At 40.4% G+C, this 27,868-nt stretch overlaps 1 protein-coding gene across 1 annotated transcript in view; it reads right to left on the bottom strand.

The window, feature by feature from the left end:
• Positions 1–6: 6 nt before the first annotated feature.
• Positions 7–27,868, bottom strand: part of DZIP3 (DAZ interacting zinc finger protein 3) — a 130,379-nt gene continuing 102,517 nt past the window's right edge. The window contains exons 29-34 of the mRNA XM_014456995.2: positions 27,596–27,735; positions 26,254–26,374; positions 10,907–10,984; positions 6,802–6,945; positions 6,620–6,721; positions 7–1,484 (exon numbers count right to left, since the gene is read on the bottom strand). Coding sequence (XP_014312481.1) covers positions 1,374–1,484; positions 6,620–6,721; positions 6,802–6,945; positions 10,907–10,984; positions 26,254–26,374; positions 27,596–27,735 — 696 coding nt within the window. The 3' untranslated portion in view covers positions 7–1,373. The remainder of the gene's footprint in view (positions 1,485–6,619; positions 6,722–6,801; positions 6,946–10,906; positions 10,985–26,253; positions 26,375–27,595; positions 27,736–27,868) is intronic.

Genomic DNA, 27,868 nt, shown 5'->3' with positions numbered 1-27,868 from the left:
AGTCTGTTCTCATTACAGAAGAAACAGCATATCATTACAGAAAGAAGTTTAAATAGAGATCTGAAGTAACTTCAAGATACACATTTACACTGAAATATTCAAAAGAACACTTGCTAAGTCAGGGACACATGTACAGTCTCTATTTCACTAATTATGGAAAAATATGAATCAAGTGATATTTGTCTTACAAAGTAACTGATTTATTCTAATTTTGTAACTGGAGACATGTAAACATACAGCATTTACACAATATGGTTTTGACTTCTAAGAATACAAGCTCTCAGTGACAAGCTTTAGATATGCAACTTAACCCAGTGGGTATCGAGTCTGTCAAAAGAAGCAACTATACACAAACAGTGCCCCACACCCCCCTGCATCAGAAAGAGAAATTAGATACTTAAGGCAGAAAAACAATATTCCTACAAGCATAAATGATTAAGGCATAAGACCATATTTACAACAAATGGATATAAGATCTCAATTATTCAACTGAGCAAGTGAGTTAATTCACACATTAACTCCTTTTCTTACTACTTCCTTATTTCTGATTCAGGGAATATTTATGCTGCACCTACTGGGCAAGACACTGGGAACACAAAGAAGGGTCAGACATGGTCCCAATGGTGTACTGTGTTTAACAACCAGCTCTTGAGAGGAGGAAAAGCACGTAATTAGAGCATTTGACAATTTCTATGGGGTAAACACTCCCACTACAGACAAATTTCAAGTTACCAACAATTTGATAATTGGCTCACAAAATTCCTGAAACTTTAACAATCATCTCTCACAAGCCATTGTAAGACAGTTCAAACACACCACTGTATGGTCCACAAGTAGCTCATAACTTCTTCATGGGTACATATGTTAGAGAATAAAAAAGAATAGGGAAGATAGAGATAAAATTTAAATAATTACATTTTTGTAAGCAGTTTCAAAAATTAAAAGAAATGCTAAAATCTGTGCAAATTTCCTACTTCTTTTAATATTCCAGTTTTTCTCTTGCTTAAATTTATTTCAGGAAATTAAAATGAAGTATAATGAGGGAAAGTAAAGTATGATGGAATAAGGGAAGAAAAATGACAAGAAAAGACATCCTGAGATATATGCTAAGTAACCATTTTTATGTAGAAGAAAATACCTACTAAGATAAGATCAAATGTAATGGATGTAACCTTTAAAATTCCATCGTCTTTAAGCCCTTTCATTCAGTTCACAGTCCTGAAGATTTGTCCTGTCCTCTTTGGCTGCAGCTTTGATCAGGTTAGCTTCTTTTGTACAAAACTGAGGAGTGTACTGCTTCACACTGTAAGCTCATAACAAAAGGCAAAACTAAATTGTGGAGTCTAAAAACTCCCTTTGCATAGTCCCTTGTATCAGATCTTAGACAAGTGCCGGCTGGAGTGACCAGGAAAGTCTTCTCGTAGCAAAACATGGAGCCTGCAGGTTGGGCATGTCCCCTGCTGCATTAACCAAGGTCTAATGCACTACGGAGCAAAAAGATTCACGTCAGTCTCTCAGATTTGGCCAGCAGAGGCAGCTATCCTATATAATAAAAGCCCAGCAACCCAAATGGCAGAATGACCAGAGACCAGAACAACTGCGGTCCCTTGCCCAGGCTGGCCCCACCCCCCAGCAGGGACCCCCTATCCTGATCGGGGGCATGGCTGGCCTGCAAACCACCTGTGCTCCTTTGCCCTGGCTGGCCCGCCTCCCAGTGGGGACCCCCACCCCGATTGGAGGGCGTGACCAGCACGCAAACCACCTGCGGCCCTTTGCCCTAGTCAGCCCTGCCCCCCAGCGGGGACCCCCACCCGGATCAGGGCCCTCATCAGGGCAGGCCAGCTGGTCCCCACCTGAGCACCGGGCCTCTATCCTATATAATAAAGAGCTAATATGCAAATGGTCATCAAGCCCTCATGCCAGGGCCAGGGGACCTGAGGCTGCGCCCCCCGCCTGGTGGGGCTTGACGGGGGTGGAGCCGGCTGTGTCTGGGTCTCGGGTGACTTCAAGGTGCACATGGGTGGGCAGGGACTTGACTCTGGGTCCCGAGGTGCGCCCCAGACTCTGACAGGAGGGAGATTTTCATATACATTTTACTAATTTTCTTTCATCTCTGACACTTCTATTATAGAGAAAGGGAAAATAGCAATATTAAAATATTTCTTCTAAATAATTCCTTTTTAATGTGCATGAATTTCGTGCTCCGGGCCACTAGTAGAAATATAAAACCCTCCCCCCGTCACCACTCCAACCCAACCTACCAAAGGCTCCTGAAACCACAAAATTAGATCACTGATTCAGGCTAGCAATTCAAACTGTAAAGCCTCATTCACACATGAGGAATTCGCACCTTTCTCCTTCCCCTTGGACTCCGAGTCTCAGGAGGCATGCACGGTATGGAGTTCAAATGAAAGCTCATAAAAGTCACCCTTTTGGGGTCCTGTGGCGCATCCAGGCAGACAAACTGATCACCAAAAGCCAAGCACCAGACTCTGTCCCTTCCTCATCCTGTGGCCTCAGCTCCAGACAGGCACTCCCCGTGGCAGGATACAAGGAGAGCCCCTTCTCAAATCGTCACAAAGACAGGAATGCTCAGGAGGCCAAGATAATAGAAACCTAAGGACCCAAATGTTGGGGCCCGAGCCGCCAGGGCCCATTTAGCACAAGGCCAATGGGAGCTCAGACCAAGTTCTGGTCCAATTCCTAACCTGATCGAGACCCGCCATCCTGGGGGATGCTGGGGTGTGTAATCACGGGGGGCACTCTGGAGGCAGAGGGCCCACCCCAATCCCTGGGCCCAAGGGGCTCTCTGCCTATGCACCCTTCCTCCAGGCACTCAGCACAGCTGTGCCAGCAAAGCCCCAGGGGGCAGGTCGGGGGAGGGGTGGCCGGCCCTCGGCCTCCACTGCAGCTATTTGCACACATGTAATTAGCTCTAATTATTCCGGGCTTTCAGTTTGCCAACTCCGGGCCTGGGAGCTGTGTCTGGAGTGAACTTGCCCAGGGAGCCGCTACTCCACTGAATGAGCCCTCTCATCAGGCTGGGAAGCTCTATTCCAGCCCATAGCACCCTGTGTCGTGTGTCTGTCTCTCCCAGTGCATCACTCTCCCTGTTCCTTGCTCTCTGATCCTGTTTACTCATTCCCCATGTCTGCCTGGGTCCATGTCTGCCTGGGTCTTTAGTCTCTGTCTCTCATCGGATCTCTGCCCATGGAGAACACTCCTGCCACCCCTGCAAAGGAACACACACCAGCAGCATATCTGCCTTTTCAATAAAAAACGACAAGTGGGAAACAGAGTGAATTGAAAAGCATTAACTTAAAAACAATCCATGTGTCTGCAAATGCGTTCCAAATGGCAGCACTTTGGCAGGGGTGCCAGGGGCGGGGCGGATTTGCCACATGTTCTGGAGTCTCAGACACCTTGCTATGGACCCCTCCCACTAGCCACCTGGGATGGCAGGGTCTGGGAAAGTGACTTAGTCTATACTCACCCTCTCGGACCCCCACCTGACTCCCTAGATCCTTTCCCCTGTTCTGGCATCTGCTGGTCCCTCTTACTCCCCCAGTACCTCCAAACCTTTCTTTGCTGACCCCAATTCTCCTTCTGTACCAGCCCTCCCCCCGAACAGATTTCACCCTCTCCCTCCTTCACCCCCAAGTCTGCTACCCCATACTTCTTCCTGCCCTGCCCTCCCCTGCCCCACCTCCATTCTGCCCTCCTGTTCCAGACCACCCAGCAGCCCTGGCTCTAAGAGAAATGGTTAGAACAAAGCTTTCCTTGGCCAGAAGAGACTCTCCAGGGAGCTGCATGCAGAAAGGTGTTCCCAGTCCTGTACCTGCAACTGCTCTGTCCTGCCAGATGCCAATCAGAAATTGTGTCTCTGGAGACAGAGGGTAGCAGAAGTCCTTTGAAGCCCCTCATCAGGAGGAAACTCTCCCCCCCACCCCCAAAAGATCACCCTGCTGCCTCCCTTATCACTTTCAACAACTCTCCTTTGCCCATTTCCTTGGAAGTGGAAGGATTGAAGCACATCTCTCTATATAAGAGTAATATACAAATTGACTGAACAGCGGAACAACCAGAACGACTGCTCGACCAGTCGCTATGAGGTGCACTGACCACCTCCTGATCCCTTCCCTAGGCTGGCAGACTCCAATTCCCCAATGGTGAATGGGAAACTGGGGAAGGGTAGAGGCAGGGGGCAGGGCCAGCTGCCAGCAGCTGGGTATGATGGCCCTGATCACAGGCCAGGCCTAGGGATCGTACCCACGCACAAATTTCATGTGCCAGGCCTATAGTCTATAATAACATAAGGGTAATATGCTAATTAGACCAGATGTCATTCCGGATGTCCTTTTGGACTAAGCTGGGGCTGGAGCGAAGCCCGGGTCCTGGGTGCCTGCCGGCGGCCGGAGGGGAAAAACGCCTACTCTTGCACGAATTTCATGCATCGGGCCTCTAGTTAATCTATATATCAGGATTGTCAACCAACATGTTTGTCAGTAGGTCTTAAAGCCTTATCTGGTAGATTGCCAAGTCAACTGCTGAAATGATGGCATCTTCTCTATGGTTTGCTGAATAATATAGCTGGTAACAGAACACCTTTCAGACAATTTATTCTACTAGGATCCTTCCCCTAACCTCAAATATTCAGGACTAGAGGCCCAGTACACAAATTTGTGCATGGGTGGGGTCCAGCCCACCCCAATTGGCGTGTGGAGGGCAGATTGGGGGCAGAGCCCACTGGGGAGTGCAGGGGCCCTGGGCGGTTGGTGGGCTGGCTCTGCCCCTGGTCAAACTCTGGTGGAACTCCGGGTTAAGGGGAAAATTTGCATATTACACTTTTATTATATAGGATGATTAGCAGTTCTTCCTTCCTAACAAAAAGGTTGAGGAATGTAGAGGGCCCCTGGGAAGGCACATGGGCATTTCTTTAATAAATTGTCAGCTGATACCACGGTGGTAGGCAGAGCCACGTCCTGGATATGCATTTTGCTAAAAAGGCAGAAGTGTTCTCAGCTTGACCTTCATTTCTGCCCAGGTGCCTGGGAGTGGGTTTTATTATGTAAATCCAGCCAAGCACCAGGAATGAACAGGACTCAGGCCCACCCAGAACTGACATTACAAGAATGCAAATAATCTCCTTTGTCTTGACCTTTGGTGAAACTTCCTGGTACTGGGGGTGTAAAATAAACAGGTCTCTGTCTCTCCATCAGAAGAGGACAGCGGTCCCACCTGGTCCCAGGTTTTTTCTTCCATCTTTGTGTCTGTCTCTTTCTTTCATTTTCTCAATCCCCAGCCGCCCCTACTCAAAGAACTGGACTACTCTCTAGCCGCGCTGGACGCGGAAAAGAGAGACCCCTCCATAGAGGAAAGCTTCTATACTTTTTTCCCTAATTTATTATAGATTGTCCTCATTTATAACCCAGGAAAACATCATAACTAAACATTCAAAAGTCACCAACACCTTGTGTCAAGTGCTTACGGTGTTTTGAAGTTAAAATCCCTAGATGATGGAATACTTTTCAGATTACTTTTTCTTTGGTGACAATGGTAGTACATTTGGCTATGAACTATCTGTTAAATCATTTGCTTGAAAATTAATTCTGCAAACATTTTTTTTACCTGTATGAATGATGGAGAGCCAGGTCAAATGACAGCAGATTAAGAATAGATACTATATATGAAGCCCATTAAATCTAAGCCTAAAAAGTAATCTGGATGAATTACCTATTTTCTATTCAATGGGTTATGGCAAAGAATAAAATAAGTTTTATGAAACATTTAATTTCTAAATGAATCTGACTTTTAAAACTTTAGATAGGAAAGTCAGGTGGCTAAGTATCTGTCCTTGAGATCTTTTAGGGTTAGCCATTCTGTGTATATCTCTTCATATCAGAGCAGATGCAAAATATAATTCTATAGCATGTATCACATATCTTTGAAATGATGCTTTACAGATATGGCTTGAATGAGCTGGCTATTGTTCACTTCCCTGAAAAGTCTTTTTATACAAGATTAACTTTTCCAGTGTCAAATTACATCTCTGCAACAGAAGACTTGGGTTATAAATTGTCTATCAATAGCATTTGCACAGCAGTAACACCAGAAGTTATCTATATGAATGCCAAGAATCAACAAAAGTTATGCTTGCCTCACATTTTTCTAACATCAAAACTCAAGCCTAAGCATCATCAAAAACAAATACCGGAACCTGATCACACTACTAAGGTAAGTCTTATGCATTCTAACAGTAGAGGCCATCATTAGTGTGGACAAAGGACACTATGTTATTTATAGCACATCAAGGTGAAGTGGCATGCTGCTAAATTGTCACGGAATTGCCATGTCAATCAACATTCTTTCCAGTTCTATTCAAGTGACTCTCTTCCATTTAAGTACCATCATGTCACCTTCTCCTGTAAAGTATATGGAGATCTGAGAAAGCACAATGCAATCTGTAGCTGAGGAAACAGGTGTAAGTATTTCTGTGTGGGACCCAAAAGCCCAGCACTATATCCACTCAAGAAATAACAGTGGATGCATATGATTTCAAATAAGGCAGTATAAATCTCCCTTAGTTGATTAATGGTAAACATTAAAAGGATTAGTTTACCTGAGAGTGAAATTTGTGAGCACAAGGCAAAACTGAGAGGTTTTCTGGAGAGAGATTCTCATGACAGATCACACAAGGCTCTTCTTCCTCTCCCTCATCATCCTAGGGGAAATACACATAAGATGTATTCAGCTCATTTCTTTCTCCCAGATTAAATTTATAATCAGCAGTCTCAATCTCACCAAATTATTGGCTCCTTCCCACGTGACAGGACCTTGTGAACTGAGAGGCCTCCAGGCTGGTTTTGGGGGCTGGGCAGCATTGGACTGTGGTGGAGGATGGCTATGTGAAACACAACTACCACTTGGCACTGATTTTCCTTGACTCTGAAAAGAAAAATATTACACTGATGTTTTTTAGACTTGTTCTAAAACAGGAAGATGAACAGAATAGCACAGAATGTGATATAGTGAGAATTAGCAAAAGGATAAAGGTCAATCAGATTCATGATAAATCTTGAAACAAAATGTTGGCAATATTACTTATATACTGAGAATTAGGTAAAACAAAAATAACTATATGTATTCTTTTAGTTTAAATAAATGTTTGCAGAAAATTTTGGAGAAAATGCCTCCATTAGAATCATTCAAATTGACCTAGAGTAAATTTCAAAAAGGTCAGTTTATTCTAGAATGATCTGAAAGTATTTCAAAAAGACTTCCCATGCCATTTGTCCGGCTGAAATTAAATTTTTTATTGAGAAGATTTAATACAATTACAGATTATTGATTTTTCCAAATATGTTATGGTTTTAATTAAGACAGCTAACTACTGGAGATGAGGGCCTGAGGGGGCTTAAGATGGAAACTGGATGAGCACAACAAGACACAGTACTGAGAAAAATAGGAGAGATATGGTCCCATTAAGGGGACTGCAGTGTTCCGTGGTCAGGAGGGATCTTAATGGGAGAGAACTTTTCTTTGAGGAGTGAGAAATTGAAGTTCCACATCAGGAACCCCAACCCTTAGTACATGAATAGGATAGATGAGCCCTCAAAACAAGCTTTGAAAACCAACAGAGAATATATCTAGGACAACTATAGAATTGCGTAGAAAAGAAATTCTGCTCTTAAAGGCTCATGCACAGACTCACTCAATCTGGAATCCAGGGAAAAACACCAGATGAAAAGGACATTGACCAGTGATTTTCAACCTTTTTCATATCATGGCACACATAAACTAATAGCTGCGGTACATCTACACAATGGAATACTATGCCGCTATAAAAAAGAAGGAACTTTTACCATTTGCAACAGCATGGATGGAACTAGAGAGCATTATGCTAAGCGAAATAAGCCAGTCGGAGAAAGATAAATATCACATGATCTCACTCATATGCGGGATATAATGATCAACATAATTTAATGAACAAGAATAGATCCAGAGACAAATGGTGGGGGAGGGGGGTTAGAGAGCCACCATATTAGCATAACCAATGGACACAGACACTGGCTCAGTGGGGACTTGCCCGGGGTGGGAATGGCTGGTGTGTGTGTGGGGCAAGGGGGGGGGGGTCAACTGGGGAAAAAGGAGACATATGTAAAACTTTAGACAATAAAAAAAAAAATTGAAGCATACCAAAAATATATTTTTCTTAAAAAATCTGAAAGCCCTAACTGGTTTGGCTCAGTGGATAGAGCGTCGGCCTGCGGACTGAAGGGTCCCAGGTTCGATTCCGGTCAAGGGCATGTACCTTGGTTGCGGGCACATACCCCGTGGGGAGTGTGCCGGAGGCAGCTGATTGATGTTTCTCTCTCATCAATGTTTCTAATTCTCTATCCCTCTCCCTTCCTCTCTGTAAAAAATCAATAAAATATATTTTAAAAAAATCTGAGATAAAAATAGGTACACTTTTGATTCATTCATACCCAATGGCTATTGTTTCCTGATATTTTTTATTTGACAGTCTAAGGGAAAAGAGGTCAGTGCCCCTGACTAGGAATGGCAAGTGTTAAAAATTCTTGTGGCACACCAGTTGAAAATTGCTGACATAGACCATAGTTGAAAGGGACGCATTTACTATTATTGAAATGCCTGCCAAAGAGGCAGGAGGCAGCAGGGACTCTCTGAAACACTGGCGGCAGCCATTTCTGCCATCTAATTCTGCTGTGCTGATGCCAGTACTAATAGACACCATTTAAAAATTCTCCCTCTAGCCACCTAACACCAGTGGAACACTCTGATGAAAGCCCACACACCCCTACAGCTCAGTCTTGCTACCTAGCCTGTCCCACCTATACATGCCAGTAGCGATGGTGGCCCATCACAAGAGAAGGGTGCACACAGCCCAATAGGGGACACCCATGGAGCACCTGGCTCTGGTGGCCAGAGGAGATTCTCTTCTGGGCCCCACAGGACATCACCAACATAAGGGCACTTCATCAATACTGGGAGATATAGATGATCTACCTAATACATAAAAACAAACACAGAGAATTAGGTAAAATGAGAAGACAGAGGAATATGTTCCAAACTAGAGAACAAGATAAAACCTAGTAAAAGAACTAAATGAAATGAAGATAAGCAAAGGTCATAAAGATGCTCACAAAACTTGAGAGAAAAATGAATGAATACAATGAGAACTTCAATAAAGAAATAGAAAATTTAAGAAGTGCCAATCAGAGCTAAAGAATACAATAAACTGCAATGAAAAATACACAGGGGAATCAACAGAGTAGATGACATAAAAGAACAGATCAGCAATCTGGAAAATAAAGTAGTGGAAGTTACCCAAGTTTATAAAGAACAAAAATAAGAAAAAAATTTGTTTTAAATGAGAATAATGTATGGGACCTCAGGGACAACATCAAGCACACTAACATTTGTATTATAGGGGTCCAAGATGGAGATAAGAGAAAGGGGAAGAAAACTTCTTTGAAGAAATAACAGCTAAAACTTCCCAAACCTGAGGAAGGAAACAGACATCTAGGTCAAGAAAGCACAAAGTCCCAAACTAGATGAACCCAAAGAGGTCCACACCAAGACATTATAATCACAATGTCAATAATTAAAGATAAAGAGAGAATCTGAAAAGCAAGTAGCATTAAATAAGGAAATTCCTGTAAGACTATCAGTTAATTTTTAAGCAGAAACTTTGCAAGCCAGAAGGAAAAGACACAATACACTCAAAGTGCTAAACACAAAAAAACCTACATCCAAGAATACTCTACCTGGCAAGGATAACACTCAAAATTAAAGGAGAGATAAAGGGTTTCCCAAACAAGCAAAAGCTAATATAGTTCATCACCACTAAATCAGCCATACAAGAAATGTTGAAGAGAGACTTCCTTAAGTAGAAAATGAAAAAGCGATAACTAGACATAAAAAAATATATGAATGAGAAAGATCCAAGATGGCAGCTAATTAGGGGAAGTTACACTCAGCCTCGACCAGGATCAAACTGGAATTATAATTAAATTATCCTATATAATAAAGAGGTAATATGCACATTGACCGTCACACCCTCACAAAAGATGGCCATCCCCATGTGGGCACAAGATGGCCAGCAGGGGAGGGCAGTTGGGGGTGACCAGGCTGGCAGGGGAGCGCAGTTGGGGGCAATTGGGCCAGCAGGGGAGTGGTTAGGGGCAATCAGGCAGGTGAGCGGTTGGGAGCCAAAGGGTCCCAGATTGGAAAGGGTACAGGCTGGGTTGAAGGACAACCCCCCCCCCCCCCGCCCCAGTGCATGAATTTCATGCACTGGGCCTCTAGTAGAACAATAAATTTGAATAATCAACTGAAGACTAGTTGAACAAAAGTCTTATAACTAAGAACATACAGAAGAAGAGTGGAGATGTGAAAAAAAATGTACCTAGTGATGGAGAATCCAAAAAAGTATCTCAGCTGCAAAGGTTCACCTTGAAGAGCAAAGGGTATCAACTCCATGACAGGCTCCCAGGCTGGAGAACCAGAACAGGAAAAAGGAGCCCATATCACATCTGGCTGTGAACATCAGTGGGGATTCTAACTGCCAGGGACAGACAGGAGTCTGCTAGAAACCCAGGTGCCCTCTTAAAGGGCCAGCACACAAAATCACATTTATGGGTACTCACCCTAGATCTAGCAGAGAATGGCAGCTCTGAGAGAATTTGAGTCCTATAAGGAGAGACTGGGTTATGTGACTTCAGGGAGAAGGCTAAAGTTGCAGCTACCATTGTCCCTGTGCTGAAACCCTCTCCCACATTGTCCACAGACACCATTTTCATGGCTAGAGCACTCCCCTCCATATGGCATCGACTGGCCTGGGGAGACCCAGTAGCCCCACCCTCCCAATTCCCTGTGGACTCACCCTGCCAAACTGACATACTGTTGAGGAATCAGCCAGCTGCAGGCAGTCTGGGCCTGCTACAGTTTTTCTTGAAAGGCTCTGAAGGAGGTCCAGGAAGTTTCAGGGCATGTCAGAGATACATGGGAGAGATGAAGTTATATGACTCTGGGGCAAAGTCATTGCCACCCACCTCCTCCTCCACACACCCCGACTAGCAACGGTGATCCTGTGAAAAGCCTCCTGCCCCAAAGCCAAATCCTGTTATTATAGCTTGATGATATCTGTTGGCCTCACCCTGATGACTCCCTGAGATCATACTGCCCCACAACAAAAATATGCAGGTCCCAGATGGGTGGCAACTGACCTGAACTTGGTGTACGTTGAAAATTTTAGAGTGGCCTAAGACAGCACTGACATGAAGACTGAATCTGTACCAACCTGGTGAACACCACTTACCCCTACCTAGTGATTCAGACCCTGCCTCATGCAACTCATGTACCGCCAATGGCTGAGCCAAACTGGCAGTGGAAGACGGGGCCAGATCTCAGGGTGTGTTGGGCCTTCTGTTAACCAAGGCGAGTTCTGGTGGAAGCTCGCCTTGGCACACAAGTTGGCCCCACAATGTACATCCAGGACCAGCAGAGGCAGTTACCAGCTGTGGTTCACCTTACAGCTCCTAACAGGTAGCCCATAACATCAGTGACTTTTACAAAACACTCAAAGAACTAACACCTGTCCTCTCAAACTATTCCAAAAAATTCAGGAGGAGGGAAGACTCCCCAGCTCATTTTATGAGGCCAGCATTATCCTAATTCCAAAAGCAGATAAAGACACTATGAAGGAATAAAACTATTAGGCTGATATCCCTGATGAACATCAATGCAAAAATCCTCAAAATATTAGCAAACTGAATTCTGCAATATGTTAAAAAAATCATACACCATAATCAAGAGGGATTTATTCCTGGGATGCAAGGTCAGTACAATATGTGCAAATGAATTGAGGATCCAAGATGGCAGCATAGATAAACACCTGAAATTGCTGCCTCGCACAACCACTTCAAAAATACAACTAAAAGACAAAAAGAACATCATCCAGAACCACAGGAAGGCTGGCATAGTGGAAATTCTACAATTAGAAGGAAAGAGAAAAGCACACTGAGACTCAGAGGAGGTGCAGAAGTAAAGTGCAGAGGTACAGAGGCGCATGTGGAAAGGGTTGGCAACTGAGGACGTGGCTGTCTTTTTCAATTGAGAGGGAGTCTCAAGCTTCCAACTGCTCTGAACTCCAGTTCTGGGCGAATCTCTGAGGACCCAGACTCATACAGGGAGAAACTGAACAGTCTGGCATCGGGCGGAACTCGAGGGCAGCTTTCTCTCAGAGGTGCTTGCAAAGATTACCTCTGGACACTGAGACCGGGACTTCTTAGGGCATGGCTGGGATCAGCCATAGCTGTTTGCTCCACCCTGATTCCCTGAGACCCCGCCCCACAGAAGCTGTGCCCAGAGGCTTTTGCATATGAATGGCCTGGCCCTTGGCAATCTAAAATTACCTAACAAACTGCAGCTGGGTCAGAGAGACCCAGAACATCCAAAAGAAGATCCAAGGCCCCAAAGCAGCTTGCACTGCTTCACAGCTGGGCCTCATCTCGACACCTCCAAACCCTAAACAAAGAAGAGGAATCTGCAGATCTCTCCATAGCTTCTGCTGGGTAGCCTCAGACAGAGGCTAAATTAGCACCTCCTTAGAGATCCAAGAGCCAGTGTACCCAGTGGTCAGAGTGGGACCATCCAGATTACAACTCCTCAGATCCATAAGGGACACACTCAGGGGGAAGACTCAGTGAGCACCAAAGCCCCACTGAAGCAAGTCTTGCCCCAGAAGGGTGTCTCCAGCACAGAAGTTCTCCCACCACAGACACAGCCAATTGTCCTTGAGGTCAATTCCTCCCAGTGATACCAACAACAATCAAGGCTTAACTACAACATGACTGTGCACAAAGCCCCCAAAGGGGTGCACCAAGAGTGTCCACCTCAGGTAATTGGGGAGGCTGAGCCACTGGGCCCTATAGGACACCTAGCACAGAAAGCCACTCTATCAACACAGGGAAACAGCCAAAATGCAGAGACAAAGAAACAGGTCACAAATGACAGAATTGGAGGAAAGCAAACTACCTGATATAGAGTTCAAAACCACGTTTATAAGGTTTTTCAAGAACTTTCTAGAAACTGCAGATAAATTTAGTGAGACCCTTGATAAATCTAAGTGAGACCCTTGAGGATATGAAAAAGGACCAAATAGAAATTAAGCATACACTGACTGAAATAAAGAATATACAGAGATCCAACAGCAAACTAGAGAATCTCAAGAATCAAGCCAAAGATTTGAAATATGAAGAAGCAAAAAACACCCAACCTGAAAAGCAAAAAGAAAAAAGAATACAAAAATATGAAGATAGTGTAAGGAGCCTCTGGGACAACTTCAAGCATACCAACATTCACATCATGAGGGAGCCAGAAGGAGAAGAGAGAGAGCAATAGATTGAAAACCTATTTGAAGAAATAATGACAGAAAACTTCCCCTACCTGGTGAAAGAAATAGACTTACAAGTCCAGGAAGCTCAGAGAACCCCAAACAAAAGGAATCCAAAGAGGACCACACCAAGACACATCATAATTAAAATTCCAAGAGCAAAAGACAAAAAGAGAGTCTTAAAAGCAGCAAGAGAAAGACAGTTAGTTACCTACAAGGTAGTACCCATACGATTTTCAGCTGATTTCTCAATAGAAATGCAGGCCAGAAGAGAGTGGCAAGAAATATTCAAAGGGATGAATAGCAAGAACCTACAACCAAGATTACTTTACCCAGCAAAGCTATCATTCAGAATTGAAGGTCAGATAAAGAACTTCAAAGATAAGAAAAAGCTAAAGGAGCTCATCACCACCAAACCAGTATTATATGAAATGCTGAAAGGTATCCTTTAAGAAGAGGAAGAAAAAGAAAAAGGTAAAGATAAAAATTATGAACAACAAATACATATCTATCAACAAGTGAATCTAAAAATCAAGTGAATAAATAATCTGATGAACAGAATAACCTGGTGAATATAATAGAATCAGGGGCATAGAAAGGGAGTGGACTGGCAATTCTCAGGGGGAAAGGGGTGTGGGGGTATGGGAAGAGCCTGGAAAAAAAAATCATACACCTATGGATGAGGACCGAAGGGGGGGTAAGGGAAGAGGGTGGGGTGGGAACTGGGTGGAGGGGAACTTGGGGGGGAAAAAGAGGAACAACTGTAATAATCTGAACAATTAAGATTTAATTAAAAAAATATGTGCAAATGAATTAATGTGATATACCATATTTACAAAATAAAGGATAAAAATATGATTATATAAAATAGATGCAGAAAAAGAATTTGACAAAATCCAGCTCTGGTTTATAATAAAAAATTTGAGCAAACTGGGAACAGAGGGAACATACCTCAACATAATAAAGGCCATATATCACAAAGCCACAGCTAACATCATACTCAATGGCAAATCTAAAACCATTTCCCTTAAGATCAAGAACAAGACAGGGATGTCCACTTTGACCACTCTTATTCAACATAGTACTGTAAGTCTTAGGCACAGTAATCAGATAAGAAAAAGAAATAAAATACATCAAAAATACAAATAGAAATAAAACTAATTATTTGCAGATAACAGGATACTGTATATAGAGAACTCTAAAGATTCCACCAAAAAACTAGTAGAAATTATAAGTGAATTCAGTACACTCCCAGGATACAAAATACATTTTCAGAAATTGGTTTCATTTTTATACACCAATGATGAACTATCAGAAGATGAAATTAAGAAAAAAATTCATTTATAATTGCATCAAAAATATAAAGTATATAGGAATAAATTTAAATATGGAGGTAAAAGACATGTATGTACTTGGAAAATTATAAATCATTGAAGAAAAAAATTGAAAAAAGATACAAATAAATGGATGTATATATCATGTTCATAGATAGGAAGAATTAACATCATTAAAATGTTCATTATACCCAAAGCAATCTATATATTTAATGAATTCCTATCAAAACACTGATGGCATTTTTTACATAACTAGAATAAATAATCACAAAATGTATGTGGACCCACAAAGACCCTGAATAACCATAGCAATCTTAAGAAAGAAGAACCAGGTTTGAGCTATCACACTGCCTATTATCAAACTATACTATAATACCACAGTAATCAAAACAGCATGGTGCTGGCATATAAACACATGTAGATCAATGGAACAGAATAGGGAGCCCAGAAATAAACCCACATGTATATGGTCAATTAATATATAACAAAAAAGGCAAGAACATATAATGGAGTAAAGACAGTCTATTCAATAAAAGTTGTTGGGAAAATTGGACATATGCAAACAAAAAAATTTAAACTACACCACTTTTGTATGCCATACATAAGAATAAACTCTAATGTAACACTCAAAACTATAAAACTCCTAGAAGAAAATGTAAATCAACAAACAGGTGTTGGCAAGAATGTGAAGAAAGGGAACCTTCATGTACTCTTGGTGGGAATACAGACTGGTGTAACTACTATGAAAAACATTATGGAGTTTCTTCAAAAAATTAAAAATGGAATTGCCTTATGACCCAGTGATTCCACTTCTGGGAATTATAATAGTCAAGATATGGAAGAAACCCAAGTCCCCATAAATAGATGAGTGTATAAAAATAACGTGATATATATACACAATAGAATATCACTTGGCCATAAAAAAGAGTAAAATCTTAGCATTTGTGACAGCATGGGCAAACCTAGAGGGTATTATGCTAAGTGACATAAGTTAGAGAAACATAAATACCATATGATTTCATGTACATGTGGAATGTAAAGAGAAAAATAAATGAACAAACAAAACAGAAACAGACCTGTAGATACTGAGATCACACTGATGGTTGCCAGTGGGAAGTGGGTAGGGGAACTGGGTGAAAAAGGTGAAGGGAATAAGAAGTATAAATTGGTAGTCACAAAATAGTCATAGGGTTGTAATGTACAGCACAGGAGTAGTGTCAATAATCTTGTGTGGTGCCAAGTGGATAACTGACATATAGGGGCACCACTTTGTAAAATATACGATTATCTAATTGCTATATTATACACCTGAAACTAATACAAAATAATATTGAATGTAAACTATAATTGAAAAACTTCTGGAGAACCAAGATGGCAGCATATGTAAACACCGGAGTTTGCTGCCTCGAACAACCACTTCAAAAATATAACTAAAAGATGGAACGGACATCATCCAGAACCACAGGAAGGCTGGCTGAGTGGAAATTCTACAACTAGAAGGAAAGAGAAAAGCAAACCGAGACTCAGAGGAGGCGCAGTATGGAAGTAAAATACTAAGGTGCGGAGGTGCATGCGGAGAGGGCTGGCGGCTGAGGGCGCGGTTGTCGTTTTCAATCGGGAGGGAGTCTCAGGCTCTGAGCTCCAGTTCCGGGCGAGTCTCTAGGGATCCAGACTCATACGGGAGAAGTGGGACTGTCTGGCATCGGTCGGAACCCGAGGGCAGCTTCTCCCCGAGGGGCTTGCAGTGATTACCGGGACACTGAGAAGCAGAGCCTCTGAGGGCAAGCCTGAGAGCAGCCATAACTGCTAGCCCTGCCCTGTTGATCCCGTGGGACCCGCCCCGCCCAAGCCCTGCAGGGAGGCTATTGTTGGATAGCCTCAGACAAAGGCTAGATTAGTACCTCCCTAGAGATCCAGGAGCCAGGAAGCCCAGAGGTCAGAATGGGACCATCCAGTTTGCAGCTCTGTGGAACCATAAAAGACACACTCAGGGGGCAGACTCAGTGGGCACCAAAGCCCCATTGAAGCAAGTCTTGCCCCAGAGGGGTGTCTCTAGCACAGAAGTTCTCCCACTGCAGACACAGCTGATTCTCACAGCCAATGGGCCTGGAGGTCAATTCCTCCCAGTGATAACTACAACAATCAAGGCTTAACTACAACAAGAGTGTGCACAAAGCCCACGAGGGGGTGCACCAAGAGTGTCTCCCTCAGGTAATTGGGACACTTAGCACAGAAAGGCACTCTATCGACACAGCGAAGCATAAAAAATGCCGAGACAAAGAAACAGGACACAAATGACAGAAATGGAGGAAAGCAAACTGCTGGATATAGAGTTCAAAACCACACTTTTAAGATCTTTAAAGAACTGTCTAGAAGCCGCTGATAAATTTAGTAAGACCCTCGAAAAGACTGGTGAGACCGCCGATAAATGTAGTAAGATCCTCAAGAAATCTAGTAAGACCCTCGATGTTGTGATAAAGAACCAACTAGAAATTAAGCATACACTGACTGAAATAAAGAATATTATACAGACTCCCAACAGCAGACCAGAGGATCGCAGGAATCAAGTCAAAGATTTGAAATACGAAGAAGCAAAAAACAACCAACTGGAAAAGCAAAATGAAAAGAGTATCCAAAAATACGAAGATCGTGTAAGGAGCCTCTGGGACAGCTTCAAGCGTACCAACATCCGAATTATAGGGGTGCCAGAAGAAGAGAGACAGCAAGATATTGAAAATCTATTTGAAGAAATAATGACAGAAAACTTCCCCTACCTGGTGAAAGAAATAGACTTCCAAGTCCAGGAAGCGCAGAGAACCCCAAACAAAAGGAATCCAAAGAGGACCACACCAAGACACATCATAATTAAAATTCCAAGAGCAAAAGACAAAGAGAGTATCCTAAAGCAGCAAGAGAAAGAAAGTCAGTTACCTACAAGGGAGTACCCATATGACTGTCAGCTGATTTCTCAACAGAAACTTTGCAGGCCAGAAGGGAGTGGCAAGAAATATTCAAAGTGATGAATAGCAAGAACCTACAACTAAGATTACTTTATCCAGCAAAGCTATCATTCAGAATAGAAGGTCAGATAAAGAGCTTCACAGATAAGAAAAAGCTAAAGGAGTTTATCACCACCAAACCAGTATTACATGAAATGCTGAAAGGTATCCTTTAAGAAGAGGAGGAAGAAGAAAAAGGTAAAGATACAAATTATGAACAACAAATACACATCTATCAACAAGTGAATCTAAAAATCAAGTGAATAAATAATCTGATGAACAGCATGAACTGGTGATTGTAATAGAATCAGGGACATAGAAAGGTAATGGACTATTCTTGGGGGGGAAAGGGGTGTGGGGGTTGCGGGAAGAGATTGGACAATAATCGTGCACCTATGGATGAGGACACTGGGTGGGGAGTGAGGGCGGAGGGTGGGGTGGGAACTGGGTGGAGGGGAGTTATGGTGGGAAAAAAGAGGAACCAATGTAATAATCTGAGCAATAAAGATTTAATTTAAAAAAAAAGAAAAACTTCTAAAAAGAGAAACTATATGAATGAAAAATATATCAGTAGTAAAAGCAAATAAACAGTAAAGGTAGTGGATTAATCACATATAAAGTTAGTATAAAGGCCAAGAGACAAAAGTAGTAAAATAATCTATATCTACAAGAATTACTTAAGAGATAAACAAAATGAAAATACATAAACTATGACAGCAAATGCATATAATGTGGGTGCAGAGGTACAAACATGATTCTTTTTAAATGCATTCAAACATGAGTTGCCATCAAGTTAAAATACTGCTATATATATATATTTTTTTTTCTTATTTATGAACCTCATGGTAACCCAAACCCAAAAACCTATGATACACAAAAATTAAGAAAAAGGAATCCAAACAGAACATAAAAAAAGTCATCAATCACATGGGAAGAGGCAATAATTACATACTTAGGAATAATTATTTTAAATTTAAATGAAAAATATGCTCCAACTAAAGGCATATGATGATGGATAAAAAATCAAGACCCATATATATGCCACCTGCAATAGACTCACTTCACATCTAAGTCACACAGACTATAAGTGAAGACATAAAAATATATATTCCATGCAAATTAAAATAAAAAGAAATGTGGAGCAGCAATATTTATATCAGACAAGACATACTTTAAAACAAAGATTGTGACAAGAGACAAAGAATTGAATTTATCTTAAATTATTTTAATAAAACTAAAATTATATAAAGCATCTTTTCTGACTATAAAGGTATGAAACTAGAAATCAATTGCAAGAAATATGAAAAACACAAACATGTAATGTACAAGCCAAACAACATACTACTAAACAACCAATGGATCAATGAAGAAGTCAACGAGAAAATTTTAAAAAACATATTGAAACAAATGAAAATAAAAACATAATGATCCAAAATATATGGCTATAGCAAAAACAGTTCTAAGAAGATTTATGGTAATATAGGCCTACCTACAAGGAACAAGAAAAATCTCAAATAATCTAACTTTACACCTAAAGGGAACCAGAAAAAGAAGAGCAATCAAAACGAAGTTAGTAGTAAGGAGAAAATAATAAAAATCAGAGTGGAAATAAAATAGAGTCTAAAAAAAAACAATAGAAGAGATGATGAAAACTAAGAATTAGTTATTAAACCTTTAATCAGACTCATTCAGAAAAAAGAGGTTCCAAATAAATAAAAGCAGAAATTAAAGAGAAATTACTACTGAAATACAAAGTATCATAAGCTATTACTAAACACATTATATGCCAACAAATTGAACAACACAGAAGGAATAAATTTCTAAAAACATGCAATCTTCCAAGATTAAATCATGAAGAAATAGAAAATCTAAACAGAATGGTTCCTAATAATCTATAATGATAAAAGCATAATATGCTAATTAGACTGGACATCCTACCGACAACCTTCTGGACGAATCAGGGGCTGTGAGGGAAGCCTGGGTCCTCGGTGCCTACTGGTGGCTGAAGGCAAGCCTGGGTTCCGGGTGCCTGCTGGCAGCCTGAGGTAAGCCCGGGTCCTGGGTGCAAGACGAAAGCCGGTGCCGGCAGCCAGGGGGAGGAAGGCCCACTCTTGCACGAATTTCGTGCATCGGGCCTCTAGTCTATATCATCTACTTATATAAAAACCATGGGTGGTGTTCATCAAGACCACAACCGCCATGCCCAAGCGGAAGGAAGTCAATCCTTCCTGCAGGAGTTGTCTTGGCAATGGCTGCACCCTCCCCCGAGCTGTTTCCCAGAGCTGTTTCCTGTAAGGGCACGGTCAGAGGCCAGAACCCGCCCTCGGAGTGTGGAGGCAGATCTTTCTAAAGTGTGCCATGTGCCAGCATGGCCAGGGGTGAACCTGAGTAGGGGCGGCTGAAAGGCTTAGAAAAGACAGACAAAAGAATGAAAGCTGGGCCTCAGTGGGACGCTGCTTCTCTGAGAGACAGCGACCATGCCCACAGTCATGCCTTTATTTTATAGCAGATGCTACGAGGCAAAGTAAGGGCATGACCAAGATGTTTACAACATTCTCCTGGATTCAACCCTACTCAACTACATGCACCTGAACTCTATCAAGCCTACATCACTCAGGCACATGGGGCCACGTGTTCAGACCATAGGTTCAAGCTGACAACTACAGCTGTTGGCTATAATTGTGCTGGGAGCACCCTGCCCTCCAAGCTGGGCCTTGCACATGGCAATGAGAGGACTGTGCCCTCTCATCAGTCCAAGGCTTGAACCTGTCCAAAACAGTTTTAATTCTGTTTCTTTGTTACTGATGTTGTGGCCCCACCCCATAACAAAGAAACAATTTCTGGAGGATGAGGCCCAGGAATCGGGCTTTTAAAAAGATTCCCAGGTGATTCTAATGTGCAGCCAAGGTTGAGAACCACTGCTATAGATAATATTAAAAATATATCTAAATGTGCAATTCTTTGTCCAAAAAATGAGCATGTTCAAAAATTAAATGAAGAAAATTTGGATATACTCGATGGAAATTTTCACACATATTTGAGTGATGATTTCATTGATTCCACAGATGATGCTGAAAAGAAAAATTTTCTCATCAAATTTCTTAAGAGTTTAGTATTAATCCTTTGGGAAGGCCGTGTCATAAATTAAAATTGAAAGTGGGTGCAGTCATTATGCTATTGAGAAATCTCAATAGTAAATGGGGTCTTTGTAATGGTACCAGATTTAATATCAAAAGATTATGACCTAACATTATCTAAGCTGAAGTATTAACAGGATCTGCAGAGGAGAGGCTGTTCTGATTCCAAGAATTAATTTGTCCCCATCTGACACTGACCTCCCATTTAAATTGATTCGACGACGGTTCCCATGATGCAGCATTTGTGATGACCAGGGGTGGGCAAACTTTTTGACTCGAGGGCCACAATGGGTAAACTTTTTGACTCGAGGGCCAGAACAAAAGCATGGATGGAGTGTTTGTGTGAACTAATATAAATTCAAAGTAAACATCATTACATAAAAGGGTATGGTCTTTTTTTTTTCAATTTTATTCATTTCAAACGGGCTGGATCCGGCCCGCGGGCTGTAGTTTGCCCACGGCTGCTCTAGACAGAGTAGGCATATTCCTACATGAACCTGTTTTTGCACATGGTCAGTTATATGTTGCTTTCTCTCGAGTTTGAAGAGCATGTGATGTTACAGTTAAAGTTCTAAGTACTTCATCACAAGGGAAATTAGTCAAGCACTTTTAGTGTTTTCATTCTTAATGTGGTGTACAGGGAGATATTAGAATAAGTTTAATCACTTTATCAGTCATTGCATCACTGTTGCTTTCATATCATGTTTTTGTTGTTTTCATATCATGTTTTTGTTGTTTTCATATCATGTTTTTGTTGTTTTCATATCATGTTTTTGTTGTTTTTATATCATGCCTCTGTTGTTGTTATATCCTTTTGTTACTGTTTATTTATTAATAAATTTATATATGATTTTCATATACATTTTACTAATTTCCTTTCATCTCTCATACTTCTATTATAGAGAAAGGGCAAATAGCAATATTAAAATATCTCTGCTAATTAATTCCCTTTTTTCAAAAAAAATATATTTTATTGATTTTTTTACAGAGAGGAAGGGAGAGGGATAGAGAGTTAGAAACATCGATGAGAGAGAAACATCGATCAGCTGCCTCCTGCACACTCCTCACTGGGGATGTGCCCGCAACCAAGGTACATGCTCTTGACGGAAATCAAACCTGGAACCCTTGAGTCCGCAGGCCGATGCTCTATCCACTGAGCCAAACTGGTTAGGGCAATTAATTCCCTTTTAATGTGCATGAATTTCATGCACTGGGCTACTAGTCTATATAATAAAAGCCTAAGCGACCCTTACAGCAGAACTAGAATGGTTGCTATGATGCACACTGACCACTAGGGGGCAGATGCTCAACGCAGGAGCTGCCCCTGGTGATCAGTATCCTCCCACAGGAGGAGCGCTGCTCAGCCAAAAAGCAGGCTCACAGCTGGCAAGCGCAGAGGCAGTGACAGGAACCTCTCCCACCTCCGCGGCAGCACTAAGGAGCAGCAAGCCGAGAGGTAAGGAGCAGTGAGCTGAGAGGTAAGGAGCAGCGAGCAGGCAGGCGGTAAGGAGCAAGGGGTCCTGCACTACAAGACGGATGTCTGCCTGCTGTCCTAGGCCTGCTCCCTGTGGGCCTAAGTGGACAGTTGGGGCGCGGGCCTAAGCTTGCAGTTGGACATCCCCTGAGGGGTCCTGGACTGTGAGAGGGCTCAGGCTGGGCTGAGGGGTTCCCCCCTCCCAGTGCACTAATTTTGTGCACCGGGCCTCTAGTGAATAAATAATGAAAAAAACTCCCAACAAACACAAGTCCAGGATCAAACAACTTCACAGGTGAATTCTAACAAATATGTAAAGAAAAGTTAATAGCTATCTTTCTCAAAGTATTCCAAAAAGTGAAAGAGAAAGAAACACTTCCAAACTCATTGTTCGAGGCTAGTATTAACAAGACAATGACACTAACAAAAAAATCCATAGGCCAATATCCTTGATGAACACAGTTGCAAAAATCCGCAATAAAATATTATTAAACCTCATTCAACAATACATTAAAAGGATCATACACCATGAGGATATTCCAGGGATGCAAGGATGGCTCCACATCCACAAATCCATTAATGTGATACACCACATTAACAAAATGATAACTAAATATCCCATGATCAACTCAAGAGATGTAGAAAAAGCCTTTGATGAAATTAAACATTCATTTATGATAAACACTCTTAAAGTGTGTATAGAGTGAATATGCCTCAACATAATAAAGGCCATATTTGATAAACATATAGCTAACATCATACTCAACAGTGAAAATATGAAAGTTTTTCCTCTAAAATAAGGAACAGGAAAAGTATGCCCCATCTTCCCACTTTTATTCAACACAGAACTGGAATTCCTAACCACAGCAATCAGAAAAGAAAAATATATGAAAGGCAACCAATTTGGAAATAAAAATTAAAATTCATTGTTTATAGATGATATATTATATTTAGAAAATGTTTCACCACAAACTATTAGAACAGCGGTTCTCAATCTGTGGGTCGCGACCCCTTTGGGGGTCGAACGACCCTTTCACAGGGGTTGCCTAAATACATCCTGCATATCAGATATTTACATTACGATTCATAACTACCAAAATTACAGTTATGAAGTAGCAACGAAAATAATTTTATGGTTGGGGGTCACCACAACATGAGGAACTGTATTAAAGGTTCACGGCATTAGGAAGGTTGAGAACCACTGTATTAGAACTAATAAATTCAGTAACTTTGCAGGACACAAAATTAATATACAGAAATCTGTTGCATTCCTATATACTAAAAACAAACTATCAAAAGAAGAAATTATAAAAACAATTCCACCAAAAAGAATAAAACACCTAGAAATAAATTTAACCAAGGAGTGAAACAACTATATACTCTGAAAACAGTAAGACACTGATAAAAGAAATTAAGATGACACAAATAAATGGAAAGATATATAATGTTCATGAATTGGAAGATTTAATATTATTACAATGTCCATACTTCCCAAAGCAATCTGCAGAGTCAATGTAATCCCTATCAAAGTACCAATGGGATTTTTCATAGAACAAAAACAAATCACAGAATTCTAGAACAAATAATCCAAAAATTTGTACAGAGCAGCAAAAGACCCCAAATAGTCAAAGCAATCTTGAGAAAGAACAACAAAACTGAAAGTATCACACACCCCGATTTCAAACTATATTATAAAGCTACAGTAATCAAAACTGTATGGTACTGGCAAAAATAGGAACACAGATCAATGGACGAGAAGAGAGCACCCAGTAATAAACTCATGCTTATATGACAAAAAAGGCAAGATTATACAATGGGAAAAACACAGTCTTTTCAATGAATGGTGTTGAAAAAAATGGACAGATACATGCAAAAAAATGACAGGACCACTTTCTCACACCATATACAAAAATAAACTCAAAATAGATTAAAGGCTAGCATGTAAGAACTGAAGCCATAAAACTCCTAAAGAAAAAACACAGGTAGTAAACCTTTGACAACGCTCTTAGGAATATTTTTATGGATCTGTCTCTTCAGGTAAGGGCAACAAAAGAATAAACAAATGAGATTACATCAAACTAAAAACTTTTGCAGCACAGTGAACGAAACCATCAACAAAACAAAAAGACAACCTACTGAATGGCAGAGGATATTTGCAAAGAGTGTATTTCACAAGGGGTTAATATCCAAAGTATATAAAGAACCCATATAGTACACTATCAAAAAAACAATTCAATTAAAAATAGGGAGAGGGTGCCCTAGCCAGTGTGGCTAAATGTTAAAGTGTCAGCCCATGGACCAAAGTGTCATAGGTTCAATTCCTGACCAAGTGTATGTGCCTGTATTGTGCGTTTGATCCCTGGCCCTAGTTGTGGTGGTGTGTGTCCAGGAGGCAACCAACTGATGTGTCTCACATCGATGTTTTTCTCTCTCTCTCTCTCACTATCTTTCTCTCTCCCACCCCACCATCCCTCCTCCTACGCTCTCTCCTTCCACTCGCTCTTAAAAATATCCTTGGGTAACAATAACAGCAGCAATAACAACAACAACAACAAAATAGGCAGGGGACCTAAATAGACATTTTTTCCAAAAAAGACATACAAAAGGCCAATAGACATGGAAAGATTCTCAATATCACTAATCATCAGGTAAATATAATCAAAACCACAATGAGCTATCACTTCACGCCTGTCAAAATGGCTTATAAAAAAGACAACCAATAACAATTGTTGGCAGGGATGCGGAGAAAAGGGAACCCTTGTGAACTATTGGTGGAAATGTTAACTGCTGCAACCACTATAGAAAACAATATGGAGGTTCTCTAAAGAATTAAAAATAGAATTACCATCTGATCTCTGATCCAGAAATTCTACTTCTGGGTATTATTGGAAGAAAACAAAAACACTAATTTGAAAAAATATATGCACCCCTATGTTCACTGCAAAATTATTTACAATAGCCAAGATACAGTAGCAAGCTAAATGTCCACTGAATGATAAATGGATAAAGATGTGGTGTATATACATACACACATACGTACACATATAATGGGATATTAGTCATAAAAAAGAATGAAATTTTGCCATTTGAGATAACATGGATGTTTTTCTAAGTGAAATAAGTCTGACAGATAAAGACAAATATTTCACTTATATATGGTATCTATAATGTAATATAAACAAACAAACAAAACAAAACAGATTCATAGATACAAAAGAACAAACTGATGGTTGCTGGAGAAAGTGGGGGAAATGAGCAAATAGGTGAAGGGGATTAGAGATATAAATTTCCAGTTACATTTAAGTTATGGTGATATAATATACAGCATATAAAATATAATCAATAACATGGTGATCATTTTGTAAGGTATTTAAATGTACACCTATAACTAATATAATATTGTTAAGTCACCTATTCTTTTAAAACAACAAAAATAAAAAGCCTTTAGTTTAAGATGTAGAGCAGAAGTAAAAAAAACTTTGAATTCAAGACTCCCAACCTTCATGTTTTTAACTACATACTAAAGTTACCTTAAACTACATGACAGTAAAGTACCCCCCAAAAAAAGACCTCAATGATATTCAAAGAGACTTATTACATAGAAATGTGCTTTTTCTAATAAACACTGGGAGGGGCAGCAGAGATGCACTATAAAGGGGCATGAGGAAATTATTGTGGGTGATAGGTATACTCATTATCTTGATTAAGGAGATGATTTTATGGTAATATGTCAAAATTTATCACACGGTACACTTTAAATATATGCAGTTAGTAAAGTTCCAATTATGCCTCAATAACAATATAAATTTACATATATTTTAAAAACCAGCTAACTACTATAGTAAAGGGCAGAGAGATATGGGGTATTTATATATATATATTTTTTTTTTACCTGAGATCTCTTGGGGTCAATAAATTGAGAAATCTTGTAAACAATGACATCAAATGTCAGACCGGGTGAGGAGTTCCCATGAGCATCTTTCACTTTTCGTAAGAAATCTGTAAGCTCCTTTCTGGAATAAAGGAAAGAGCAATGGTGATTTTCCTTACTGCGCTGAGGATGTGCTCCCCAAACAAAATATAAAATCCTAGTGTATGATCTTTGATCTAAAAAGTGATCACAAGTCCATCTACATTTATCTTAAACCATAATGAAAAGCCCTAATGTTTTATTAAGATACTAAATGTGTTAAGACACTAAAAAAATATTTTAACTGTTTTTGAAAGGTCACTGTGTGAAATTTGTTATCTACTTATTTAGGTATTGAACTCTTTATATCACATCTCTCAAAGCTCTCTTGCTGGGACTAAATATTCCTTTTTGAACTATGTAACCATTGGTCTTTCTCTCCTTTATCACTCTGAACAGTTTTACTTTTGTAAAACTCAGACAAAGTAACTAAATATTAAATGGAACAGGAAAGCAAAGATTAAAACAATAATTTTTTTAAAACCCTAGGAATATTTTAATTGTTAAGTTCTTTTTCAATTCTTATGGTCTACTGACCCAAAGTCTGCACATACATTTTTGGTACAATAATAACAATTATATTACAATTCCATTATCTATTCATGATAGCATTTATAAAAACATAATCTACCCTGAAGCATAACAGTATATACATTAAATAAAAGTAAAAATACTGGTGAAACTAGAATTATTTCCTTGGATATGACAGTAAAGAGAAAAGAAACTTTATTTCTCGAGGGGTGGAATTAATTATCTTTCTACTAAAGTCAGAATTGTGAAAAGAACAGTAAAGTTATGATTTCTTGCATTTAACTCTGTTGCCTAATAAAGAAACTGTAAGGACCCTCAATGAAATTAAGAAAATAGGAAAGCAAAATCTGATCAATTTTGGGTTTATGTGGCATACTATCAACTTAAAATTCACATTGGAAATAGGTTATTAAGATAATGATTGAAGCCGGTGGCATTAAAATTGGATAAGTTTACAACTAGTTGCACTTTCAGTAAATGAGCAAAGCTAAATTTAAAAATGCATTCTCTCATGACTTACCACTAATAACTTCAGTGAAGAGGTTTAGCATTTATATCGAACACAATTCCTTCCTGATACATTTCATTTTCCTTACCAAGGCCCTGGTAAGGAAATATCTGTAATGTGTGTATGTGTATGTGATATGTTTCTCTGAAATACTTCATTGCTGTAATTATGACTACAGACTGTAGAGTATGATCTGTACTAACTAGTAAATATAAACGAAGGTACCTGCTCTGTTGTGGAAAGGCAGTTTTCAATCTATCTATAATCCTCTCCCAATTCATCATGGGAGGATCACTTCCCAGACCTGCACTAGGAGACACAGCCTCTCCCATAGGCGCCGGCATAGTCCAGGTTAGGCCAGACATCTGTAAGGAACACAGAGTTATAAACTATCAGCTTCAATTATTAGGAAGTAATTCCATGCCAACATATTTCTATACTTCAGAAAATGAATATAATAAAGAAGAGGAATATTGATATGCTTGTACCCTTTTTAGT

This window comes from Myotis lucifugus, unplaced genomic scaffold, assembly GCF_000147115.1.
Source record: "Myotis lucifugus unplaced genomic scaffold, Myoluc2.0 scaffold_67, whole genome shotgun sequence".
NCBI classification, from domain to species: Eukaryota; Metazoa; Chordata; class Mammalia; order Chiroptera; family Vespertilionidae; genus Myotis; species Myotis lucifugus.
The sequence above is the reverse complement of the archived record's forward strand: the minus strand, read 5'-3'. Positions and strand labels throughout refer to the sequence as shown.